Raw genomic sequence first — 25,499 nt, forward strand, 5'->3', positions numbered from 1 at the left:
ACAAAGACGTTAAACACACAAAATAAGGACACTGTTTATGTAGAATCAGTGACATACAAAACAACCACAACATCCATACATGAACAGAGCAGACACGAGTCACAGTTCACAAAAAAGGTTTGTGGCCTTTTTTACCCCCCCACCCCTCCCCTCCCCCGCCTTTAAGACAGATCACTGAGGAGGAACGTGGACAGGCTGTCACTATCAGTATGCATGCCATGCAGCGACACATATCTGTCGGTTAAGAAGCATTACATGCCAATGCAGTGTTTGAGTCGTCATCTCCCATGAGCCCTCCTGCTCTTCAGCTCAGTGTCATCATGCAAACACAGGGGGAGATGAACAATGAAAGTCAGCACTCATGCACATGCAGTCAGGCAGGAGGTCAGGGAAAGAAGGGAAGGACAGAGAGGGAAAAAGAGAAAAGAAGGGCAGCAAGAGGAATAGGGTGATGAACACAGACAGAAAGGGTGAGAGAGAGTGAGGGTCACCTCCCCCCTCCCAGTGGGTGCTGAGTACACAGTCTATGTGAGGGTTATTAGTCACAGAGCGGACATTGAATAAAGGTGTGGTTTTCAAGAATACAAACAATTAAAAAATTCGTCGAAAAAAAAAAAAAGAAAAAAGAAATGGGTCAGAGGTCAATATGAGGTCGGCATGAGGTCAGAGTTCGGAGAGGAGTGAGAAGGAGGAAGAGTAGGGCGGCCAGGCTGCAGATGACATGTCCGGAGAAACACAGAGAGAGGGACAGTTTCACAGGGAATGAAAACAGGGTTCCCAAAAGGACATTCGGTGCACCAACATTAGCTCTCAAGAAACTCAAACTACTCCCCATGCAACCACAGGCAGACAGCATTGAAAGCTCCTTTACAAAAGTCTGAGAGGAGGGACGTCAAGCAATCATTTAGTGTTTTATTTTTGCTTCTTTTTCCGCTCACTTTGTAATTATTTTGAGTAAATCTTGAAATTTGCTTACCCAAAATAGAGATGCACTAAAACTATGAAGAAAGACTGATAAGTAAAATCCTACAGTCATTGCTTCCAGACAGAACGAAGAGCAGACAAAGACAGAAAGATAGAATAAAGGCTGCAGTAATGTGTTTTTCTTCTCTCCTAACAAATATTCAGCTTTTTCAGTGAAGTGTCTTGAGTAAAAAATGCTTGGCATAAAAAACAGTTTCTTTTGAATGGAGGACTGAACCTGACTTAGATTGATAATTTTAGAGTTACAAGAGGAAACCAATGCCTTTACAGTAAATAGGAAGCTACTACTAGCAGCTAGGTGGCTTAGCAAAAAGACAGGAAACAGATAGTGGCGCCTCTAAAGCTCAGGAAAGCGTAGTAATTATTCAGTCAAGTTGCTCTGATTCGTGCAAAAAACCAAAGTGTTGGTGTTATTATGCTGATCAGACTCTCTGCCAAAGACAGAGCTTCAACAAATCTAAGGTAGTTGCTTCCACCTGTTTCCAGTCTTTTAGCAAGCTTAGCTACCCAGTGCTGGTGGTGACTCTTTCAGCTCCAGAGCCAAATAGAATATTTAAAAAAATATGAAACTATTCTTTAATATGAAATGAGTACATGAATAAATTCACTTTAAGCTAAGCAATAAAGGGAAAAAACTAGGAGGGGGGCAATAAAATATATCTAATGTATTTTCATTTATTTATTTTATTGTGGGGGCCTATTTAATTTCATTAAACATTCATAAATCTGTTTTACACTTCCTTTCCTGTTTTATTTATGTTTCTTTCAATGATTTGATGAATTCAGTTTCAATTTATCTGATCATCTTATTCATTGAGTCATTTAATTGAACATCTTAAATGTCAGGTTTGATCTTCCGCGTCGTTGACATACTAAAATATAACAGTGAAGCAGAACCGCCTGAAACCTGTCGCTGTGATCATTGTGAATTAAGCACAAGACAAACGTCATCGTATTCAGAGTGCCACCATGTCGTTATGCAGAACATCAAAGCAGGAACAGCCTTTGGGAGGCAAATAGCCAGACACAGATAGACAGACACACAGATCCACTGTTATCAGATTCACTGCAGCTGTGATCTGAACGTCTCCCCTTTTCACCCTTTGACCCTCATGGTCAGCTCTGTATGCATTCTTACATCTCTCATTATTGCTCCAATTTTCACAGAGAGGGGCTATCACCTGGCGGACTGACTCATCGCCTACACTGGATACAGAGAAGAGCAGCCAGTCCAGTGAGAAGGGGGGGCTCGCATCAGTCCAGAGGTGAAAATGGAGTCAATAAGATGCAGGTTATGCATGTGTGAAGGAAACCATGAGGAAAAGGAGTAAAAGACCGAGGACTGACAATTAGTAAGAAGGGCGGCTATGTTAGGCTATTCTTATCTATATGAATTGATCATGTATGATACAGCATTGTTTTGTAACAAAATAACCGAGCTAAGATGTCGAAAAATGTACATTTTCAAATACCATAAATTAACTGGTCGGATTATCTGAAAGATTTATACATCTTATCCACAACAAAAAACTACGAAACTATGATGATAAAAGAGTTTATCTGTACGTGAAATAACTACGCTGCTTGGAGTGCTTTGTGAGTAGACACTGTGTAAAATCTAATACCAACGACACTTCAGAGTTTGTAGTACAGTAGGAGTGTCCTGAGTCCCTCTGCATGTTGCTGGGGGTAAAGTCCTGTAAAAGTTTGTGGCAGCTTTCAATCACAAAAACATCATGGGGAATAGTACAAGGAACAACAGAGAGAAATCAGAGGGGCACAACCTACATTTTACTGTCAGGGGATTTTAGGGGAAAAGGATTTATGTTTATTGTTAAATCGGTTTGGGGTTAATGTGAACGTGAAGGGAAGGGGCTGCATAAGGGGATCTGGGAAGAGAGCTTACCATTGGTCATACCAGGAGAAAGGTGGTCTCTCTCATTGTGTCGGCATCTGCTGAGCTCACGGGAGCCTTGTCTTGCAGGCTGAACTGGTTGGCCCTCCAACATGCTGACGATGTCCATGCGGTCAATACTCTTCAGAGCAGTGTACAAGCTCTCCACTGCAGTGAAGGTGCATGTTGTAGAGACACATGAGCAGACAAGGAAAAAGGAAGGGCAGGGTTTCCCAGGATAAACACTGAAGCAGTTACAACACCAATCTCACTCTGACTGGATTAAAGATGAAGAATATGATATGAAGTTGATGTGAGATGCACGGCAATCCTGGATATCATGTACTTACTCTTGGCCCTCTTGCCTTCACGTGTGGCCCACAAATTGAGCAGCGCAGAGCTCTGCTCCAGTAGGGAGTTGGGATTTTCAACGCGGATTTTATTGATGTCATCCACACTGAGCTGAAGCTCCCGTGCCAACTCTGTTTTAGAAGAGAAGATCAAATCAACAATAGAAATATTTATTACACTTGGGTCGTGCAGCCGTAGCATTAATGTTCTTGTTCTTGAAAGGAGTTGACTTCTCAAGAGTTCCAACCGGAAGGGAGGCGACGTTCTCTGTAAAATAAGCATGGCTTCTGGCAGAAAAGCAGAAAATGAATTGTTTAATTGGCTGGTTGCCATGTCATAACTGTTTCATTGGCAACAAGGTAGGTGGGCTGGTCAGACATGAGATAATCATGGATGGCTCATGTCAAAGGAACAGGTTCACTATAGACATATATAAGAGTATATGAGATCATATTACGTTGGATTAATAATGTTTATATATATCAAGTATTACCAGCCCAGCTCAGTCCCAACTGTTCTGCAATGACAGCCATTTTCAGCTCTGTCCTCTCCATGGCACTCATGGATGCTGCAGAGACCAGAACACAAGTGAAGCTTAAACATCCGACTATAAAAAGTAAATTTGAGATCATACATTCTGCATGTAAAATAGCAATATAATTGAGAAAACTGTGAAGCTGTGGTGGTGTGAGTGTCCCACCCATTGCAGGCTCATTGAGGGCACTGTATCTTTCTCTTAATGCCAGTGGGGTGAGAGTTCTCCTCCGGTCTTCATTCCCAACAATCTGCCCGAGGTAAACAAACACCACCCGAGTCAGACATCTCAGGGAAAAGTGATAAACATACACAATAAATACCCTTTGGTTATGTAAACTAACTCAGAGGTTTACCTTGATACATGGAGGCATTGTAATATTGAGGTTGCAGAGCACGTGCTGACTATCCTCATACTTGGTGGACTTGCGCAGAAAAGACAAAAATCCAGTAGGCTCTTTACTGCTGTCTCTCACCTTCGAAGCAGACACAAACAAAGCAATGTAGACATGTGCCGTGGAGATGGGTGTGATGTAACAGTGACACGAAAAGTCAGACAAATTATAACACCTTAACAGAGACAGGAAGTCTGTTATCTCTGAAGGCCTGGAAGCTGAAACAGCGAGGCTGCTGGGTGGCCTTCCTCACAGGCACGAGATTTCCTGAGCACTCCAAGTGGAGGGGCATTCCCTCCATCACCTGTGAGGTGTGACACAGGTGTTAGTCTGAGCCAAATAAACCCACAGTAGAAATACGTAGTCCAAGCTGTTTGTTTGTCAGTTGATTAATAGAGAGAAATCTAATTTTATCACATCTGTGCGATCTACTGCCCTCGCCTCCAAACTAACCTCTATGTCTCGGCTCCGAGCCACTTCTGTGAAGTTCTCATGCTGTTCCAGGGTTTTATCCATCTTATCGTCGGTCATGCAGTAGCACCGCAGGCGGCCCTCACGGAGCTCATTCATCTTGGCAAACACTACAAACTTGGCCATGTAGGGTACGGCTGACAGTTCTCTGTAGAGCAGGTTGGCAAAAGAGACGGCCTCAGCTGTCCGAGGACAGTCTGCCAGCCAGAATCTGAGAGAACACAACAACACGTTATCACTGCATTTCACAGAAGTCTCTATGATCACGATCCAGCTAATTACTAAGACCATTTGAGATTCCATAGACTTGTATTTAACCTTTTTACGGTATAATTGCTGCAGACAGAGCTCACCGTGCTGACACATTTGTTGTGAAACTGGCACAGTCATTAGCATAGATAAGCTTGGTGGTGCCAGTGATGTCCTCCCATTGGGCTGGAGCTGTGCCTCCTAGGAACAAGAAGAAAAAAAAAAAAAAGAACCCAACAAACTACTTTTTTGTCCAACAACCATACCCCACACTGCATATCATCAATTTTTTCCCCATAAATCTTTACTTGCCATAGAAGGAAACTGATCCTGTCATCACAGAGCACACATACACTCACCCACCCACACAACTCCCAGTCATGGCATGCAGTACCTATGACAGAGCAAAGCAGACGCAGGCTTGTGGTGTCACCCTCCCCAGAGTCTCGAGGGCTCTCCCTCCACGACGGGGGCAGGGGTATACGCAGGCCAATGGGTCGGTGAAATTTGCGTCGCCGAGGCTCCACAGTGACAACGGGGCTAAAGTTTGCCTGGTTACCCAGCAGCTTTGCAACCAGCTCATCTGGAACTGGCTGAGCCTGAGTTTGAAAGTAAATGATGGAAAAAAATGGGGAGGTGGCAAGGGCACAAGTTTGATGAGGTAGAAAGGATGGAAGTTAGATGTAGTAGAAACACATGAACAGAATAAGGAGATTTAATCAAGGTTTTGGGAGAATAGGATGGCGGGAAATGGAAGGTAGATGATTCAGCAATGGATGAAAAGGAAATGGGCCAAATAAAGCAAAACCAGGTGGGAGAAATTAAAGGTGAAGAGAAAGAGAAAGAGAATCCCAGAGTGAATTCAACACCTCACGGTTTAAATAGCCACCTTGAAAAAACAATAGCAACACGAATTGGTTGAAGGACTTAATAATTATTTTTTATTGAGAAGAAGTAACAATTTGTGTTAACAAGAAGGATTTACAATCATTAATGCAAAAAAGATATCAAAGAAAAGGGCTTTGTGGTTTTGCATGACATGACTACTACATCAACATTTAGGTTGAATAGCTTTGTTCCTGAAAATGATGAACTGGTTGAAATAAACTGTACAAGGAAATATTGAAAATTAAAAACATGTGTATTCTAATTACATTCGGTTAGAGTCACTATTTTCTGCCCAGAGGTTATAGCATGTGTGGTAGCATTTAGTTAATTTACAAGAAATGTATAAAATTATTTTGAATTCTTTCTTGTTAGTTAAAAACAGGAGATAGAATCATACTATCAAACATACAATGGGAATCTTAAAATCCCAAATTAGCCAAACTGTGAAAATGCTACATATTTATCAGCACAAATTGCCAAACTTTAAAGAATTATGTAAGCAGAAAACAAAAATAGTATTTAATGTACTTGTTGTTTAGAAACAGAAAAAAAGGAAACTGAAACTGCTTCAAGTGAAAAGTGTCACTGTGCCAAAATAAATACAATCTTATGGTTAATGACTAATTATTGACTTAAAAGGGTGCAATCTGCAATTAACCATATTAAAATATCCCGTTACCAAACAGTAATGATTTGGATCGTACAATCAATACATTTCTTTTTCAAACAGCCCAGAGGGGCAGAAGGTTAGGACCAAATCATATATGAATGTTTGTGTGAAAACGGCTGGTTTGACCTGAGGAGGTCAGGCACAAAGGTGAGATTTTTAGAAAGCCCCCATTTTCATCCTTATAATTATAGTGTCTTAAAAATAAGTATTTGCTGTATAACTGTGGTAAAGCGTAATAAAATCTCTTTTCTTTGGTGTGTATGTTGGAGGGATGCTGACCTGAAAAGTGTAGCTATACAAACAATAAAAGGGCCGCAGCTCACGTGCGGCCTCTTTTTGACTTCTGCTGTCAGATATTTGTGATGCCAAAACACTGGACATGAGTTTGAGCTCCAACACAGGTTTCCCTGGCCACACCAACAATTCATAAGAGGATGTTTGACATTTCTTAAACAAATGTGTTAAACATACTAATTAGAATAAATACATTAGTAAGAAAGACCTCACGGAAGATAAAACAAAGAATAACATATCAGCACTGAACAAGCAGTCCACAGTTGTATAAAGGTGCCAAGTGCATGCAGTGTGACATAAAAGAAAAAGGTCCTAAAATTATGAAAAGCAAAACAAACGGAAAACTTGGCACACGTGCTGATATGATCAGGTCATTCCAAGATCAATCAAAAGACATCCAACATGCTTTTTTTTTTTTTTTTTTTTAGGCAACACAGGCATTAACGATTCTGTCTTTCCTCTCCTTCCTTCTCCTCATCGTCCCATCTCACCTGCAGCCCCAGGCGGACTCGTTTGGTGACTGCCGTCTCAGGAAATGTGGCCTGGACCATCGGCACCAGTTTACTTGTCAGCGAACCTCCCTCAGGACCAATCAGGTCGCTCTCTTGCTGGACGCGTGATACAACAGCAAAATAAAGGGGGAAGTCGGTGGAGATAATACGACGAATTCGCTTCTTCCCAAGTTCCTCTTGACTTTCTAAGTCTGGGGAGAGAAGACAAGGTCAGATTAAACCACTTTTGAGTGTTTGCCAGCCCGCTACCAACACAACACTTTTCAACTCTTACCCTCATCCATCCCATTGAGGATCGTTTCTAACACCTCATCACCATAGCGGTTGCGATGCTCTTTCCAGACAGAGCCGTTCTCACTCCTCAGCACCACAAGCTCACGGTCACCCCGACCCAGAGCGGCAAAGTGCGGGATTTCCACAATCACTGGTCTGAACAACACAGAAGATTGAATCGTACATGAGCAAATAGTGATATTTGTAATAACAATGAAACTAGGAAGTATGACAATGGTTCCAATACTATTAAGCATTTACAAAATTACTGTCATAACTTACAACTTACAGATAATGTTTTGGCAATAGGTCATATAATTAATCACTAGCCTACTTATTATAATTTCATTATTAGAAACTATTTCATAGTTTTAAGTTTACTTGTTTTATAGGCTACTTTCAAGCTGCCATTTCTTTATCTCATCTTATTTAAAAAAAAATAAAATAAATCAATCTTTTCCTTGTTTTAATTTTTTTTTTTTAACAAAAAAATAAATAAATAAATGAAGTATTTCTGGGAGAACGACAGATAGAAAATTTGAATTGCTGAGAGTATCGTTGATAAAGGGTTCTTCAGTAGCTTCCTTACCCCAGAAACTGCATCCCAGCTGGACCCAGGGAGATGATCCTGCTGGCCAGCCCCTCTCCCTCCACCAGTGGAGGGGGGCTGGTCAGCTTCTGAGGCTTCACCAGGCGGCAGGTGATGCGGGTGGGGGCTGCACAGGTCCGCGGAGGTATGATGACACGCAGGCCATTATGCCTGCTGCCTCGCATTGAGCCGCCCCTGGCATCCACCATAAAACTGACCAGGAACCTGTCGTTGGACAATTGTGCTCACTAACGAATCAGATATGAAATAGAGATGATGTGAACTATGCTTGATCATAAAATGGTCATCACCCTGTGTGTATTGGACTGGCCACTGGGCTGACGTTGTCTGACGTCTCAGTCGCTGGGCTGCTGGGGATCAGCGAGTCTTCATCATATTCTTTGGGCAGTGGAAGTGGAGTGTGTTGCTACAAAACAACAACAACAACAACAAAAAAAACACTTCATGAACTCATCAAAAGTACATTATAATTTCTATGAATCTAAAACTGTCATTGTTCCTGTACACACCTGATCCATCACATGCTCTTTTAAGATAACAGTCTCTGGGGAGACACGTGGGATCCTGGGAATGGCTGGCGAGTAATTTCTATTTTGAAAAGAGAAAAAACTAAAATCAGACAAAAAACCAACTCTCTACATTTCACCTCCACCCAAGTGTTCATCCCTGGTGTTAACTGAGTGTCCATGGTGCATCCCCCTCCATCCATCCACCTATCAGCCCATGACTACCAGCTTGGCTCTCTCCCCTACTTCCCCCACCCAGACCCCCTTACGCTGTGCCCAGCCCTCTCTCGTACTCCAGTGATTTCTTGGGGGAGAGGAAATCGTCATCATGGTCTTTCATGTCATCCATCTTCATGTACCTGGCCCCTTCTGTCCCCAAGAGCTCCTCTCCTTCAGAGAACAACATGCCAAAGAGAGCGAACAGACCATGGTCAGGTTGGTGAAACAGCGCAAGAGAAAGAGAGGGAGAAAACAGAACAAGATTGTTAGAGGTTAGATGGGTTAGAAAACGTGATAGGCCAGGATTTAGATGATGGCTCTGTGGTGTAGGTGTTAGACTGGTGGAATGAGACATTAGTGATGATGCTCTGTACACTGGCCTAAGCTCTAGTCCACGGGGCATGAACATAATGCAGGTACTTTTAAAAAAAGAAATATTTTAAAATAGAGTACAAGGACAGGGACAATACAGCAGCTAATAATAATCAGTTGTAGTTTCAGCACAGCTCAACATCACTTCATCAAAAAACAAAAGGAAACTTTGTGTAGTGTGAAGATTTCAAACCCCAATGAGAACCCAGTTAGAGACAATATTATTATAGATGTGCACAGAGCACATACATCAGCATTAACTCATTATGGAAATTTGTTGTCTAGTGAATAAACAGCAAACGAAAAACAGGTTTTGGAGGTTTGGCTCTGTGAGCCAGATGATGTATGAGAGCATTGGCTCTCAAACACACAAATACAAAAACAGAGACAATCACGACAGCTTAACAACACACATAACGAGTATACAAGCTGATCTTTGCTTCACTTCCAAAGCAGAGCACATCCTGATGTGACCAAACGTTGATATTTTGTCACTTACCCCCCAAGAAGGTGCTGTCATTTTCAAGATTTCACCAGCAACAAAACTAGTCTTCTGTGTATGTTTTCACTTGTGAGCATGTGAGCGCAGCTTCTGTGAATGTGTAGGTGGTTGTCTGAATGCGCTGCAGAGCCAAAGTGATGTCGTACAGTAGGTGTCATTACACTTTGACTCCATGAGTTCATGTCCCACAGCTTCATGAGTCAGCTCATACCCTGGATACTCTCTGCTTGGCGTGCCTCGTGCACGTACCGCTTTACGTGGGCAAGGTGTTACTGTACGCAAGCTTGTACATCGGACACCCTGCCAGCATCACCATATCGTTCCAGATATGAAATGTGTCTTTAAGACGGCAAGTCAGCTTTCTATATTTAGAGCAACTTTGACAATCTGTCAGTTATATTATCAGGGGGACTAAAAATATCAAGACATGATGTCCTCTGACATCATGGTCAGTGTTGTTGTAAACTTTGGGCATTAAAAACTGATGACTTTGGTGGCTTGCAGGAGAAAAAGCTGTGGACGTTGGTGACACAGTATCATCACTTTTAAGATGATATGGCAAACCTTAGTGGTTAAATGTGTAGATGAGCCAAACTGAGGCTCATTTCCACATTAAGAGCTGAATAAGGCTTCATCTGGTGTCATGTTTCTGTTTATCTGAGCCTAATTCTGATATCCCCTCTCCTTTAACCTCTCTTTTTGTTCCCTACCAGCCCCAGGGGGAAGTCTGGTTATTTGAGATTTTCTGCTGCAAACAGCTGCCTATTCTGACTGAAACATTCTGACAACATGAGAAGTTTTTGAATCAATCAAAAACTTGATGCTGCAGGTCAGAAAACCAAAACAATTGGCTGATTATGAGCTTCTGTATGGCTATGGATGAATGTCACTTTACTACAGTTTCTCTCTGATGTAATCACCTCATCCATTGTCACTACCAAAATGTTAATCTCACGCACTTTACTAAACCACTAAAAATACCGACTGAGCAAACACAGTTCACATGTAAGGTGCACAATAAGGATACATGTGAATGCAGACAATACTTTAGACAAAACAGTGAGTTTAGGGGGAAAGCTAACACACAAACTCTGATTTACTAAAGTCCACAGCAATTTTAAAGCAAATCTTCAATAGATTTGATTTGATAATACTAACAATGGACCCAATGGACCCCAAAAACAAGGAGTGGTACCATCACAAAGAGGGAAAAAGACACCTGCAGAGTTAGAGGATGAATGTGTTATTGAAGAGACATATAAAGGTTACAGACATGGACGCTATGGGTACATGCCAATGAGAAACCAGAGCCACCATCACAGTGAGCACCACTACAGAGAGAAAGAAAGAGAGAGGCAGCGAGCTAAAGATGGACAGAGGGAGCTTGAAATGGAGCCACACACTTTATTACAACAACCTATGAATGCCGCAAAAAGAGAGACAAAAAGAGACATTCATACCTAACGTTAGCTGTGCAATTCCTAAAAAAGGGCAAGAGGCAAAACAGCAATTGAAAAAAAATCTGAGCAATGTAATTAAATTAACCTTGTAGAGATGAACCAATGTTTTTTGTAACAATGACAATCAATTAGATATTGTTTATTACTGTTTTAAGTCATTAAAACAATTGTATTGCTCTACCTTCATCCTCAGACACATCTAGTATCTCATCCACAGTCTCAGGGAAACTCATGCGATGTTTCTCTGTGGTTGTCTGCAGGGCAGAGTTGGAAGAGAAAGATCCAAACAAAGAGAAAATGTTCTAAGCTTGAACTTGTTAGACAGTATTTCCGTGCTATTACCATGGTAACATAATCCCAGTGCTGTATCAGAGGGCATAGTAAGATTTCTAAACTTCTCACCATGGAGACCGTCTCTTCAGTGACAAGCTTCAAGACGTCAATCACAGAGATGTAGCCCAACCTCTTAGCGATGGCGAGCGCTGAAGTGCCATTCTACCGACAGAGAAGCAGTTAGATCACATCACTGCAGAACAAACGTCTTCAATGAGCTTCAGGGAGATGCCACATTGATGCTCACTGTGGTGGTCTCGTTGGGCTGGGCTCCGTGCTTCAGTAACAGTGTCACAATGTCTGTGTGTCCCTGCTGGGCCGCCTGGTGCAGAGGAGTGTATCCAAGCTGGAAGAAGACAACATCTTTGGAAACTTTTTCCAAACACATACCCGTCAGCCGAGTAACAGAATTCCTTATTCTACACATGAACTTATCATCACATCACAAATCACTGAACCAGTTTTAAAGTACCTCTGTTTTTGAGAATGTTTTAGCAAATCATGTTTTTGAAAACAAATTACTTCTGCCATCTATTGCATACAAACAATGTACAGGAATCATAAAATATTGTATTATACTTATGTGTCACATAACAGAGGTAAAACTGATCCTAACAAATATCAGCACCGGTGATATTCATAACGTGTATTGTATCTGAATTGACTGATGAATAAGAGTTGCCTCTGTGGAGCTCTGAGTCATGTTGTAGTTTTACCCAAAACCAGAGGGAGGCACCCACCCTTGTTTTGCTGTTGACATTGGCCTGTTGCTGCAGTAGGAACTTCACCATCTTGATGTTTCCATAGTGACACGCCACATGCAGGGGGGTGTAACCCATCTGAGAGGAGAGGAAAATAGTAGAAAGTCTTCCACTCAATAACCTGAAAGTCACTTTAGTGTCTTAATGACCTTTAAATTTGCCTAGATTATGTAAATTTGATCATAATTAAGGTTGAGTTACTCATGAATATTACATCAACTCATGGGTGAAATTCACATTGAAAGGAGAGCTTTCTTCTTCAGGCTGTAATTTAAGAAAAGCAGGATACCTCTACTTCTACTGTCAGGGTAGACAATAAAAATGCCAAGAACTCTCTTACCCTTATGTCATCAAATTTAGTTTGAAGAGCCATCTAACAAATACTGCCACGTGAGATGCATACAGTTTATCTCATGTCCAAAATATCATATCAATGGGATTCATTTTTTCAGTCTATGGTTTGTGGCACTATTGCACATTATATGATTAATCCTATATTTTAAACTTTACTATAACAGATAGAAATCTGACCCAACTCCATGTCAAAACATAGCCGTGAATCCAAAGCACCAGAGTAATGATGGTAACATAACCCTCTGCCTTGAGAGCATCAGGCTATTTTTGTTACAGACGTTAGATACTTCTTGCTACAGCACAAGGAGTTTTACACCGACTTCTACAAGTTTTGTTAACTTGGCCACAGTCTAAGTGGAACTCTCTTCACTGTCTGTTGATATTGAATGATTCTTTCAATTATAGGAAGGTGGGACCGAAGAGGTCTTACCCGTGTGGCAGCATAGACTGAGGCTCCCTGTTTCACCAGGATATCAGCAATGCCAACATGACCCTCTTGTGCCACAAGGTGGAGTGGGGTTAATCCACTCTGTATGAAGAAAGTGAAAGGACACACATTTAGTGTAAACCACAGAACAAACAACAGACATGCAGACGCACAAGCAGGATTTCATCATTTGCGGGGTCCTCGCCTTATTGCCGAGGTTGACGTTGGCCTGTTTGGAGATGAGCAGAGAGACCATGTCAGGCCTACCCTCCTGCGAGGCCAGGTGGAGAGGGGTGACGCCCTGCAGTGACTCAGCATTGGCTGACGCGCCGTACTGCAGCAGGCTGTTAGCCACCTCCACCTGGTTCTGCTTGGATGCTATGTGCAGGGCAGTGTATCCGTTCTGGAGGACAAACACGAGCAGCTGTCAGAAAAACTAACATCTAGCTGGCACATTCAGGCTTAACTGTGCGTGGTTTTGTGGTTTTTCCTTTTACCCTGGCTGCACTATGTGGTGACCCCCCTTTGCTGACAAGCAGGTTAACAACATCCAGGTTGTTATGATGAACAGCAACATGCAGAGGAGTCAGACCATTCTGTGAAAAAAACAAAAACAAAAAACAAAGCTTCATCGTGAAATGTTACATCACACAACACTTCTTAAACCTTTTGATAAATTCTGCCATAGAGCAGGAGGTTGTTTTTTTTATTTCTCTCACCTTCCCTGAAGCATTAGGGTTGGCTCCTCTCTCCAGCAGCAGCTCTGCTACATCTACCTTGCCGTACTTGGAGGCCACATGCAATGGGGTGAAGCCTTTCTACAGAGGCACCAACACAATTTGGACACACTGTTAGATGACTGAGGCTCAAAGTCCAAATTAAGAATATGTTTAAACTGAAGTTAATACATAGACTACAACATGTAAAATGGGTGTCTTACCTTGGTCATCTTGGTCTGCTGAGCCTCCATGTCCAGTAGGATGCGAACAGTTTGTACATGACCTTCCCTGGAGGCGATGTGTAGGGGTGTATGTCCTGCTGTGGTAGTGGAGTTGGGGTTGGCTTTGTGCTCCAGCAGCAGCTTCACAAGCTCCTTGTGACCCATTCGAGCAGCACAATGCAAAGGTGTTTGGTCATCCTGGACCGGGAGGAGAAAGTGCTGGTGAGATGTAACTGTATAAAATGTGAAAAGAGTTTGTCTGCCTGTGCCTGGTGAAATCTCTACCTTGGCCTTTGCATCCACCGGTGCTGCATTCTGCAGTAAAAACTCTGCCACCTCATAGTGCCCCGCCCGAGATGCCATATGGAGAGGAGTCTCCACTTTCTGCGCACAAACGCACAAAACGAAACACAAAGCCACAAAATCAAGAGTCAATACTTAGTACTATTTAGCCGTTTGTGTTTGTGGATTCTGAAATCATAACTCACCACATTGGAGGCGCTGGGGGAAGCTCCTTTCTGCAGCAGGATCTTCACAATGTTGAGATGGCCCATGAATGATGCAACATGCAGGGGGGTCAGGCCAGACTGTTCAAAGGGAGGGCAGAATGTGAACTGCAGATCTATTAATGCTCCCTCAATGTGTTATTCATTTAATTTTAACTCTTTTTCAGGCAAATGAATCCAAATGATTTTGTATTTCTCTCCTGATCTCTCACCTCAGTCACAGCCTCTAATGATGCAGAGTGTTTAAGCAGGAGATCCATCACACGCATGTGATTCTTTTTACAGGCAATATGCAGAGGAGTGAAACCATTCTGTAAAAATGAAGCAACAGTTATCATCGCCACGGTAAGAAAAAGAAACTTTGCCATGCCCGTACTGATAAATTAACAGTGTTTTCCTCTCTGTGTTTGGCACTGACCAGTGCCCGAGAGTTGGGTTTGGCCCCTTTGTCCAGCAGTACTTTGGCCATGCGATGGTGGCCGCAGTGTGCCGCCACATGCAGAGGTGTGAGGTGGTCCAGTGTGATGTCATCAATCTCTGCGTTGTACTGCAGGAGCTGTTTGACACAGTCCATGTGGTCGCCCTGTGCTGCCATGTGTATTGGAGACAGGCCGTTCTGAAAAAAAAAAAAAAAGAGGAGGTAAATTCTTTTTCTGTGAAAAACAAACAAATTAAAAAGCAGCAAAAAGAGGAATACACGGCTGTGTTGGGCTAATGTTCACTCAAATAAGACCAAAATATCTGAAGCACGCTGATCATGCACTTGAATTTTCTTTACTTGCTTCTACAGTACATGGTTTACCTTGGTCTTTGCCTGGATGGGAGCCCCATGGTCCAGCAGGATCTCTATAATCCTGGAATGACCATTTCTGGCCGCACAATGTAGAGGAGTCAGCTCATCCTGGAGAGAAAGACAATTGTGATTTAGTTAATGACGGATCAAAGACAGTAAGTAAATCAAACAGCTTAGGAACCAGTGGGAGAGATGTACGCTGTACCTTGGTCTTGGCATCGATCAGGGCCCCTCTGTCCAGCAGCAGACGGACCATGATCACATTCCCTCGTCGAGATGCAATGTGCAGAGGAGTGATGCCGTTCTGCAGAGAGACACAAACACACTTAGAGACACACAAAGACAAGAGAGTGTGAAAAAGGGTGACTGAACAATTAGATATTACCTACCTTTGGGGTGAAGTTGACATTGGCGCCTCTATTCAGCAGTAGTTGAGCTACGTTCAAGTTTTCATAATGTGCCGCAATGTGGAGGGGGGTAAATCCAGTCTGCTGGGACACATCAGCGTAATTATACATCACTCTCATCCCCTTTGCTCTTTAGAAACTCATAGTCAAACCAAACAAGGACAGGCTACAAAGATGTCCACTCCTACTTTACATGCCCTGCACATGTGCACAGACATCCACACACCTTGCTGAGGACATCGGGGTTGGGGTCGTTCTGCAGAAGCACTGCGGCTGTGCGTGTGTCGTCGTTGCGTGCGGCGATGTGCAGTGCAGGCAGGCGGACTTTTCCTTTGGTGCCATAGTTGATGAGCAAGGCCACAACATTTTCGTGTCCCTGCTGAAGAGCCACGGCCAGAGGGGTAAATCCGTCCTAAAACACACGGAGAGGGTCAGAAGACTGAATTGCTCACAGAGAGAAAACGGAGAAGTGTAGGGAGAGAGGCTCATGAGAATGAAACAGAATGGAACGACAGTGAGGATGGGGATCCAGAAATTTGGGAGATTATTCTTTGAAAACTTCTCTCGGGTCTTTGGTACCTCGGTTGGAATGCTCTGATTGGCTCCATTCTCCAGAAGAAACTTCACAACCTCTAGATGGTTTTCTTGCGCAGCCATGTAGAGTGGAGTGAAACCCTTCTGTCTCAAAAAGACGTACAACAAACACACACATACACACACACACACACACACAGCAGCAGCGGCAGCAGCAGAGGAGACACAGGCACAGCAACAGAAAGGTAGGACAGTCATAGATGCACGCACAAGGATGTACACAGGAAAGAAACAGAGAAAGGAAACACCAAAACAGAAATATAGGAACAAAGACACATGTTAACAGATGGAACCGCAATAGATGCTACAATGGTTTCACAGTAAACTGCACATAGTAAGTACTGATGAGTCGCCTCAGTGTCCTGTGATCCCCACTCTGAGAGCAACAAACAATCTCACCTGGGACTGAGCGTTGACATTGGCCCCGTAGTTAACCAGCTCTGTGACCACTTGCTCCTGCCCTGCGAGGGCTGCTATGTGCAGGGCTGTGTTCCCTTTCTGTTTAATCACCAATACACAAGGGCAAGAGGACACAGGCAAATGCATCAGCTGCCAACATATTCAGGTGCAGGTGGTGTGTAATTAAATGATAGATCTAGATTAATGAAGCTTTGCCCATGTTTAATTAGTTGAAACACATGAAATTAATTCATGTGTAAAAGAAGGGTGTCATTAGATTTTTTATTTATTTGTATTTTTTTCAAAAGTAGCATTGATGCTAGTTTAAGTGATTGCATGTCAGCTTCCGAAGCTTCACGGGGTTTGGATAACCAGACACGCAGCAGGATTTTACCTTTGTGGTGGTCTCCAGTACGATTCCATTGTGCAGTAGTTCCAGCACCATTTTGACGTGACCTTCTTTCGAGGCCAGATGTAGCCCGTTTAGTCCATTCTGAGTGAGAGAGCAGAGCAGACCTCATACCGAAGGGTCCTAAACACACTATGAACACAAACATTCCCTCAACTTGAAAACATATCAAATGAAAAAACTGGGGTTGTTCTCTCAGTGACAGAAGCGCTCACAAACCACAGCAGGCAAATACTTACACTAGACACCTCGCATGCAGTGACTCTCAGAATCAAAGTGGTCATTAGCGAAAACGACATCTACGGGGATGGAAATCGGGATGTGATCATTTTCATTTAATTAATGATGAGGAGGAGGAAGACAGGGATGAGAAGGACGGGAGGGGGATGGCAGGCCGCTGGTCTCGTGGCTGGGAAGAATACAAGCCGTGTGGAATAGGTCTGACCTCACACAGCCTTCCTTCAACCGCACAGGACATGTGAGGTTGGACCTTTCCCACACCACTGATATTATTCCTCTGATTGGGGAGACCACAGCACACCATCACTCTACTGCAGACAGAGGAGAGAAGGAGGGAGGGGACAGAGGGAGGCGATGGAGGAGGGAAAAACAAAAGAAAGAAAAAAAGGGAGGTGAGTTAGTAAACCGGTATACCAAGTGGAGGAGAGAGGGGAGTGGGGCAGTTGTTAGGCTGAGAGGGGCAGAAGAAGGAGGGGGGGCAGGAGTGAGGTAGTGTGCAAGTGAACAACCCATGGCAGAGGTTTCCAGAAGAGTTAACAAGAGACTCAGCTGTCACAGTCAAACCTCCACCTGGCCACACTCCCTTCAAAATGACACATCACATCAGAATGGGCAAACAGCACCAGGACAAACAGTCACACAACCACAACAATACTCTTGTCTCCAGCATTAAAGTGATCATTTACCATTTTCTTTTCAATCAAATGATTTCAAATATAAATTTCATATCACCGCAAAGACACTTGGATTGTAATTTGCTTAGAGCTGTAAAAGTTAGTAGATTAACCATTTTCTGTAATTTGATAATCCATGTTTGATAATACATGTAATTCACACTTTAGATAAATATTGAAAGTCAATAGTTTCACCCTGTACAAAATGTATGTTTCTAATTCTGATACCATCTGCTGGCATAAACAAAGACAGTAGCAGCAACATAAAGGCATCAAGCCACAAGATCCATATGAGAGGAGCTCTAATCAAATTAAAACCCTACTTACATTAAAGAACGCCATTAGTCAAATAAAATTTGTTCTATGCTGTAGATCATCACTTTAACTCAAACACATTTAGTGCCAAATTGTCGTAATAAGGAAATTTCTTATGCAGAACAATGAAATGAAATCGTGTAAATCTAAGAAAATCCATCTGGAAAGTGAAAAACATTCTGGTATTCAACATTATTTTTGCCTGAATTATATTTTGATTGATGGGTGTCTCCCTTAATCATCATTTAGGCGTTTGGTAGAAATGGCCACAGTACAGTGTCACTTGAACACATGAATACATCTCTGGTTAAGTGGTTATGTTATGAGGCCTGTGAATGGGCCTCACAGGCGCCTTGGCAGGAGCAGCATCAACAATAATTAGAAAATGTTGAGGACAGCTTAAGTGAATGGGAGGGAAACCATGACTAAGTTAGATTAATGAGCCAGAGAAATCTATCTCTCACTCACACACACAGATTATACACATTTTTTGGCAACGTTTCCAGATTCTGAAGGCAGCAGTCCTTGCCCACTAGCGCTGCCTCTTCCTGGATACTCTGGGAACAACCGTCAGAGTTAAAGATGCACAATGGAAGAGGCAGGGCGAAGGAGAAGACCCCGCCCCATTTATCACCCTCCCTGGAGACCCCGTAGACTCCGCCGGGCACCTCCAGCCTCTGATTAACAGTCTACCTGAGCATGCAGACAGTGCAGTGCATGACTGAGTGCACACGCAACCGAACGGACAGAGACGTCATGCATGCTACACACTCAAAACATGCTGATATAGGAATAATGATGAGATACATTAAAACCTTTTTTTTTTAGAACACAATGAATGAATTAGGTCCAAATTGAAACCCTACATACACACATAATGTGTCCTTTCTGTGCACATTGATGAATCTAAGTACTACAGTAAATTTTTCAGTTTAGTGAAAGTGATGACATTGTTTGTCAGCTCCGTTGGTGAGATTGTATTGCTTTTTCAATTCACACGTTGTTCTTTTCTTGAATAAGAGGTGGGCAGTTCACCCACCTCCTGAACTTTAATTTAATCATCTGGAAAGCAGATAAAAAGGCTGAATAAAAAACCCTGGCAGGGAAAATGAACACTTGCCATGCACCAGTACACACCACAACCGAACATTATGTTTGCAGATCAAAGAGAGAGACTACCTGGCATGTACGAGAGAGATAAGTAGCCGAGAATATGAATGAGAATCCCGGCTGATGGTTACATTTGCTTGCAAGTGCTTCCGTATAGCTGAGGGAATGTAGGGGTCTCTCACCTGATTGGCTGTATTTATATCAATGCCATTTTTGATATGTTCCAGGGCCTTGTCCAAGTTGCCAGAACGGGCCGCTCGGAGAAAACTGTTACCAGCATCTGCCTGCAATTGAAACAGAGAGAGGAAACGAGAAGAAGGGGAGTAAGGGGTATAAGAGAAAGTGAGAGGCACATAAAGTAGAGGAATAGAGAGGAAAATGGAGAAGGAGACAGAGTTTGGTTACTATTCTTAGAAAAATAAAAAGCATGTAAAAAAATGAAAAGGTAAAGTGGCCAGATGGCGGTTACCCATCAGTTTTCCTCTCATTTCATTTCCTCCCCTGGTGTTTAGAGGATGCAGTATGAAAATCTGCATTATCACCTTGAAATGTGTGTGCCTGACAGTTTAGTGGGAAAGCTGGTGAAGTAAGGGTAATACACAGACTCCCATCTGAGTGTCAACCAGTCTCTTAGATCCACAAAACCCCTGAAGAAACTGTCCATAAATGCAGCTGCTACTATGTACTCAGGTGATAAGGCAAGTGTGATTTCACTCTGACACTCTGGTCTGTGAGCTGTGTTTCTCTCAGAGTTTGTGTGTGTGTGTGTGTGTGTGTGTGTGTGTGTGTGTGAATGAAGCGCGAGACACAAGGTGAATGGAGAGAAGGACAGAGTGGGAGTAAGGGTTTGGTGAGTTCTGGCTCACGGGCCAGCTCATGGCGTGCCTTGTGTTTTTGTCTGTGTTTTGTTTGCGTTTGAGGGCTTCATGCCTCTCCCAGGCAGCCAGGGGTGCTGCTGAAACAGGATCACTCATGCGGCACAGGGGGGGCGGAGCGAGGCAGAGAAGAGGAGAGAAGCAGGAGCAAATGAGGGAAAACCACACAGAGAAACTTGACTGCGGCAAACCCTGCACCTTTTCATTTCACTTACATAATCTCTCCACTCCCCGAACCCATCTGTTCTCTCCATCTAACAAGCTACTTCAAAATGCTGCTCAGGAAAATCCACAGCCATCAAATCATCCAGTGATTGTTTTTCGCAAATGAAGATAAAATTGTGCTACATCAAAAACACCAAAGAAAGTGCTGTTTTCTACTTCATATAACAGTGCTTTAAGTTGTGTCATCTATTGTTGTGATGGAGTCGTTTGTCTTCTTTTGAAAGAGAGAGCGAGCGAGCCTGGGTAAAAAAGAGAAAAGATCCACATGCCTGGAGTAAAGGCATAGCAACTAATGACAACACACACTCAGCATGACATCAGCGGCACAGTCCTGTGCAAAGAGAGGGGTCACTTTCAAAAAGGAGGTGAAGGCAACGGCAGGGAAACAGAAAACCTACCAGTCGACTGAGGCAGCAAAATAATTTGTGTGTAATTCATGTTTCTCATGTCTGGTATGAAGATGAAATTTACACAATGGCAAAGTTTCCAGTCATCATGCAGTATCCTGTGTGTAAAGTAATAAATCCTGGGCTTTTGTGCGAGTACACGGTCTCATGGGGAGCCATTTGCCTCTGAGTCATGACCATCACTTCCCCAATAAAGGCTTTTGTTTTTAGAGTTCACTCACACAATTGAGAGATTACTCCACACTACAAAAGCTGTCCACCACATACACACAGATGAGACATTCCCACACAAGAGAGATAAAAACAAAACATTGGATGCACCACAAAACAAAAATTACTAATGAAGTTACAGGAAGTAGACACACTCAAAACAAAAAAAGCACAACTGTGGTGTAAAGTCTGAGTTGCTCTTCAGCTAATGGTTTTATTCAGTTACGCTGACTGACATGCGTTAATTGTACAGACTTTCTCATTCACTTTTACTTGATGATTGCCTACAAAACATCTTCCTCTGGACTACTGATGAGCAACCTCCTGCTCCACACAAACACAAACTTGGCACAAGAGTTACAATTGCCACACTGGGACATACCATCCTTAAAATATCTAGAAATCCATTTAAACCTCTGGAACTGTTTTTCACATTCTTAGCCTTCACATACAAAATCCACCAAAGTTAAAACGTAAGTATTGTGGGACACTACCAAGGCATGGTGTCCGCATGGTGTCTGCAGTAGAATGCAGGCTGTGTGAGTTTGTAGAGTCTGCCATGGTGAGACAAAAAAAATTCTTTCATCAAAGTTAAAGCAAATACAGCTGATGCAAAGACACCCACTACTTGACACAATATACATGAACTAAAAACAAATGGCAGCATGGTGACACCATGGTGACCCCAACTGAGGCCCCTTTGCAGGCATCCCACCCCCCTGGACTCAAAGCACTGCACCACGGAAACAGCCTGCTGAAGTTTACAAGACGGCAGAGACTCACACTACAATCCCCAAGTATGATGTCGCTGGTTAAGAGTAAATGTCTCTTCACGGGGACAGTCTCCTGGTGACCAGTCCTACAGTGTCATGTTTGTCTGTGCATGTTCGTGTGTGTGTGTGTGTGTGTGTGTGTGTATACTACTTGCGTCAAGACATGTGTGGTGTGGATAGATAAGAGTGCAGGAACCACGCCCATACACTAACTCAGTTGTAAACAGGTACACAAGTGCATTCAGCAGCGGGTACACACACAAACACACATAAAATGCTCCATCGAAGCTGGGAATGATTTAGATGAATTAATCCGTCTCTGATTATTCCCACATAGAGCAGACAAGCTTCACCGCCTGGGGCTGAGGACAAAATGAGGACCACACTAATCTTACCGTTTAGAACAACTGAAACAAGACAGTAACCTGCTCAGCAGCTCTGACATTAACAGTATCAGTGCTGTCCTGCAATGTGCGTGCCCTTTTCCTCAGGCTCAGACAGCGCCAGGCTCCTGATGAAGTAAAATGAATCCCCCTATTCCATCACAAAAACCCTGTCTTCTGAATTTTCCTCCTCACATGGGTATCTCATTTTTTCTTTCCCTCCTCTATCCCATGCTTCTTACACCCCCCCCCCCCGCCTCCTCTGCTGATGCTGCAGCAGACAGAATGACATCACCTCCTTGCCGGTGGACTGCAGTGCTCGAAAACTCAACATGCACATATGTATGCATTTGTGCGTACAAGGAGCCAAGTCAGAGATCAGCATCCATCCTAATTTTCACATGAGATCGATTGTGGGTTTGTGACAATTTAGATTAGATCGAGTGTGTTTGCGTGTGAAGGGGAAGGAATCAGGGAAGGCAGGGGTACTGAAGATTAGAGAACAAAAACTGTGTTTGTGACCGAATTGTAATGGATTGAAGAAGACGCTGTTCTGCATCCACAGTGAGCTTCAAAATGGCTGTTAGATAGTGACTATGCTGTCTTTCCATCTGTGTTAAATCTTTGTGGAAACACTTCTCAATCCGTCTCTTTGCAGAGGCTGTGTGCAGGATTACTTGTAGACGCTGGATTGCTGTATCCCAGCCACTGTAGCTTCCATCTCCTTCTGTTATAGCAACGGATAAAAAGAGTGACGAAAACAGACCGTCACACAAATTACTACACCTCAGCAACAAATGATTCAAAAAAGTATTTTCAACATTATATCGCACATCTCTGGGGAGGCATCTTGTGATTTTAATCAAAGGATGCTGACTGTTGCGACTTGAAAGGCCCAAAGTTTCTGGGTTGTTGATTTGTTGGTACTATACCATCAAGTCAGTAGTATCAGAGTTTAGGCCCAAAGAATTTCTGTCCTTGAGATTGTTTTTGTTTGAGGCTAGTTTCAGGATTTAACAGCAATGCACAAGGCAAAAATCGAGCCAGATAGAGAAGATAGAAAAAAAAAAAAAAAAGTGTGTCACTGTGCGAAGTATGGTTTTTTTCCCCTCATCCCTTTAATCCCCTCTAACCCTGAACTTATCTCAGGGACCCCTGTTTTAAAGTAATGCCTTTCTCCTAACAAACTAGATTTCAGTGCTTGAGAAATAAAATCCAGACCTGGAGCTTGTACATTGAATCTCAATGGGAGAATCACTGCGTCAAAGATCAGGGTGATTTTTCTTGGATATGGAGCCCTTATCTGCTCAGATAATCTCCACATTTCTATTAAAATGAACATAAATTGACCGTACAGAGGACCCCCTCTGATTCTAACGCATTCCTTTTCTCTCCCTCTTTCATAAAAACACACACTACAACATGAATTTGCTGACACAGCACCAGGTGCAACTCATGAATATTTTAAGAGCCACGGCAGCTCTTTATACACCCAGCAGAAGGGTGGAAATAAGGTACATATGTAGGTTTGTACATTCCAAGTCCTCCTTTATGTGCAGTATTTTCCTAAACTTTAAACAACATAAAATGTGGATTGCCACCAAACTGTTTGCTAAACTCAATATCTCGATGTATTTAAACCAAGCAGTGTAATTCAACAGTTTCTATATGTTGCGGAGGAACACTGAACGGCGGATATGGAAATTCCTGCAGTGTGCTAAAACAGCTATTCCAGCACCCAATTCTGCTGACTCGTATTTGCTCTCCAAATTGATTTTCACCCTCCCCACCCCCTTTTATTTATTTATTTATTCATTCAATCGGGCCTCCATCACTGCCTCCATTGCTCAGCCTGCTTGAGGAGGTTGAAGTTCCGACTACTGATGTGTAGTGAGTGTAGACTCAATCAGACTGACACCCGTGGGACTGCTCAGCTATAGACACATTTACAGGAAGCGGACACTCAGGGCCACTGGGATAAAACTGTTACACTCCCCCGATCAGCACTGCCTGTATGTAAACCTGCACGTCTGTCCCACCATTTGTCCGTCTGCTTCGATTCCCCATATGTGGTAAAGCGTCCTATCCCATTTTTACTATTTACTTTCTCACACTCCGAGGCCCCCGACCCCCCACCCCACCCCTCTGTATCCCACTGTTTGTCCCTAGCGCACTCATTGATTGTCTCTCTTTATATCTGGCCAGGCTGCAGACTCTGCACTAGTAGATGAGATTGTCATGGTTACTGTGAGGATGACAAAGAGGGTGAAAGCCATAGGATTTGAAACCTATGGAGAATAGGATCACGATATGGTAAACAATCTGTGTTTAACGGCACAGTGACACAGTAGTTATATTCACTATAACTCTTTGAATACATAATATATAAGAATAGATGCAACTTCAGTGCAGCTGTGAGGGTGATTTTAAGTCTCTGACACTGTCAAATATCCCGCTTATACTGTAAATTGAAATATTAGTACCACACCTGCTACAGCTGCAGAAAACAAAGGCATTGAGAGCACTTTTTGGCGGCGAAGGAAAGTAAATAAGTAGAATATTTCAATTAGAGAACTTAAGGAGGATTGGGACTTGTAATTTGCTTAAGTATTTCCATTTCCCAATACTTTACAGAATTACATTACATTTTGGAGCGATGTGGCTTACTTCATTTTCAGATTTTATCTACGTAATGCAATGATTATTTTATAAAATGTGTTTTGTTATAAAATCTAAAAGAAGTGTAACTTCAACATGGTAAAATATTAAAGTGCTGTTTGCATGTTCTGGATGAGGACTGATGTTACTTCAGGTCCTTGTGATATTAGCATTGATGTGCTACTCTTACTACATATTTTCTCCACCACCGCTCACTGCTATTTCAGTTGACTTTCCTGTTGGTGAGGTCCGGTCTGTGTCCTGGTGAACGTCTCCAAACTTTGGAAGAAACTTAAACTGGTATAAAACAAGGGATGGAAATTGATCTGAAATCATCTTCGTTAACACCCCAGACAAACTTCTTCTGCCATTAACCCGGGGAAAAGGATTAGCACTCATGCACGCAGCAGGGCCTTGAGATCGTCTACTCTGTGTTCAATTACCTCTTTTGGTTCAGTAGATTAAAAAGTCTATAGTCTCTACAGAGTCACACTGAAAGAATCTCATTAATTGACCCACTAA

At 42.8% G+C, this 25,499-nt stretch overlaps 1 protein-coding gene across 1 annotated transcript in view; it reads right to left on the reverse strand.

Annotated features, from left to right (window-relative positions):
- The window catches only part of ank1a (ankyrin 1, erythrocytic a), a 69,607-nt gene that overhangs the window by 9,120 nt on the left and 34,988 nt on the right, over positions 1-25,499 (reverse strand). Inside the window, exons 2-38 of the mRNA XM_029509916.1 lie at positions 19,629-19,730; positions 17,093-17,191; positions 16,699-16,797; positions 16,285-16,383; positions 15,932-16,117; positions 15,688-15,786; positions 15,504-15,602; positions 15,308-15,406; positions 14,924-15,121; positions 14,718-14,816; positions 14,488-14,586; positions 14,285-14,383; positions 14,000-14,197; positions 13,779-13,877; positions 13,557-13,655; positions 13,265-13,462; positions 13,063-13,161; positions 12,258-12,356; positions 11,765-11,863; positions 11,587-11,679; positions 11,366-11,438; positions 11,185-11,205; positions 8,901-9,279; positions 8,631-8,713; positions 8,416-8,509; positions 8,105-8,329; positions 7,517-7,671; positions 7,222-7,433; positions 5,273-5,477; positions 4,983-5,079; positions 4,612-4,840; positions 4,334-4,462; positions 4,120-4,239; positions 3,930-4,014; positions 3,723-3,797; positions 3,229-3,360; positions 2,891-3,046 (exon numbers count right to left, since the gene is read on the reverse strand). Coding sequence (XP_029365776.1) covers positions 2,891-3,046; positions 3,229-3,360; positions 3,723-3,797; positions 3,930-4,014; positions 4,120-4,239; positions 4,334-4,462; positions 4,612-4,840; positions 4,983-5,079; positions 5,273-5,477; positions 7,222-7,433; positions 7,517-7,671; positions 8,105-8,329; positions 8,416-8,509; positions 8,631-8,713; positions 8,901-9,279; positions 11,185-11,205; positions 11,366-11,438; positions 11,587-11,679; positions 11,765-11,863; positions 12,258-12,356; positions 13,063-13,161; positions 13,265-13,462; positions 13,557-13,655; positions 13,779-13,877; positions 14,000-14,197; positions 14,285-14,383; positions 14,488-14,586; positions 14,718-14,816; positions 14,924-15,121; positions 15,308-15,406; positions 15,504-15,602; positions 15,688-15,786; positions 15,932-16,117; positions 16,285-16,383; positions 16,699-16,797; positions 17,093-17,191; positions 19,629-19,730 — 4,831 coding nt within the window. The remainder of the gene's footprint in view (positions 1-2,890; positions 3,047-3,228; positions 3,361-3,722; positions 3,798-3,929; positions 4,015-4,119; positions 4,240-4,333; positions 4,463-4,611; positions 4,841-4,982; positions 5,080-5,272; positions 5,478-7,221; positions 7,434-7,516; positions 7,672-8,104; positions 8,330-8,415; positions 8,510-8,630; positions 8,714-8,900; positions 9,280-11,184; positions 11,206-11,365; positions 11,439-11,586; positions 11,680-11,764; positions 11,864-12,257; positions 12,357-13,062; positions 13,162-13,264; positions 13,463-13,556; positions 13,656-13,778; positions 13,878-13,999; positions 14,198-14,284; positions 14,384-14,487; positions 14,587-14,717; positions 14,817-14,923; positions 15,122-15,307; positions 15,407-15,503; positions 15,603-15,687; positions 15,787-15,931; positions 16,118-16,284; positions 16,384-16,698; positions 16,798-17,092; positions 17,192-19,628; positions 19,731-25,499) is intronic.

This window comes from Echeneis naucrates, chromosome 9, assembly GCF_900963305.1.
Source record: "Echeneis naucrates chromosome 9, fEcheNa1.1, whole genome shotgun sequence".
In the NCBI taxonomy this organism is placed as follows: domain Eukaryota; kingdom Metazoa; phylum Chordata; class Actinopteri; order Carangiformes; family Echeneidae; genus Echeneis; species Echeneis naucrates.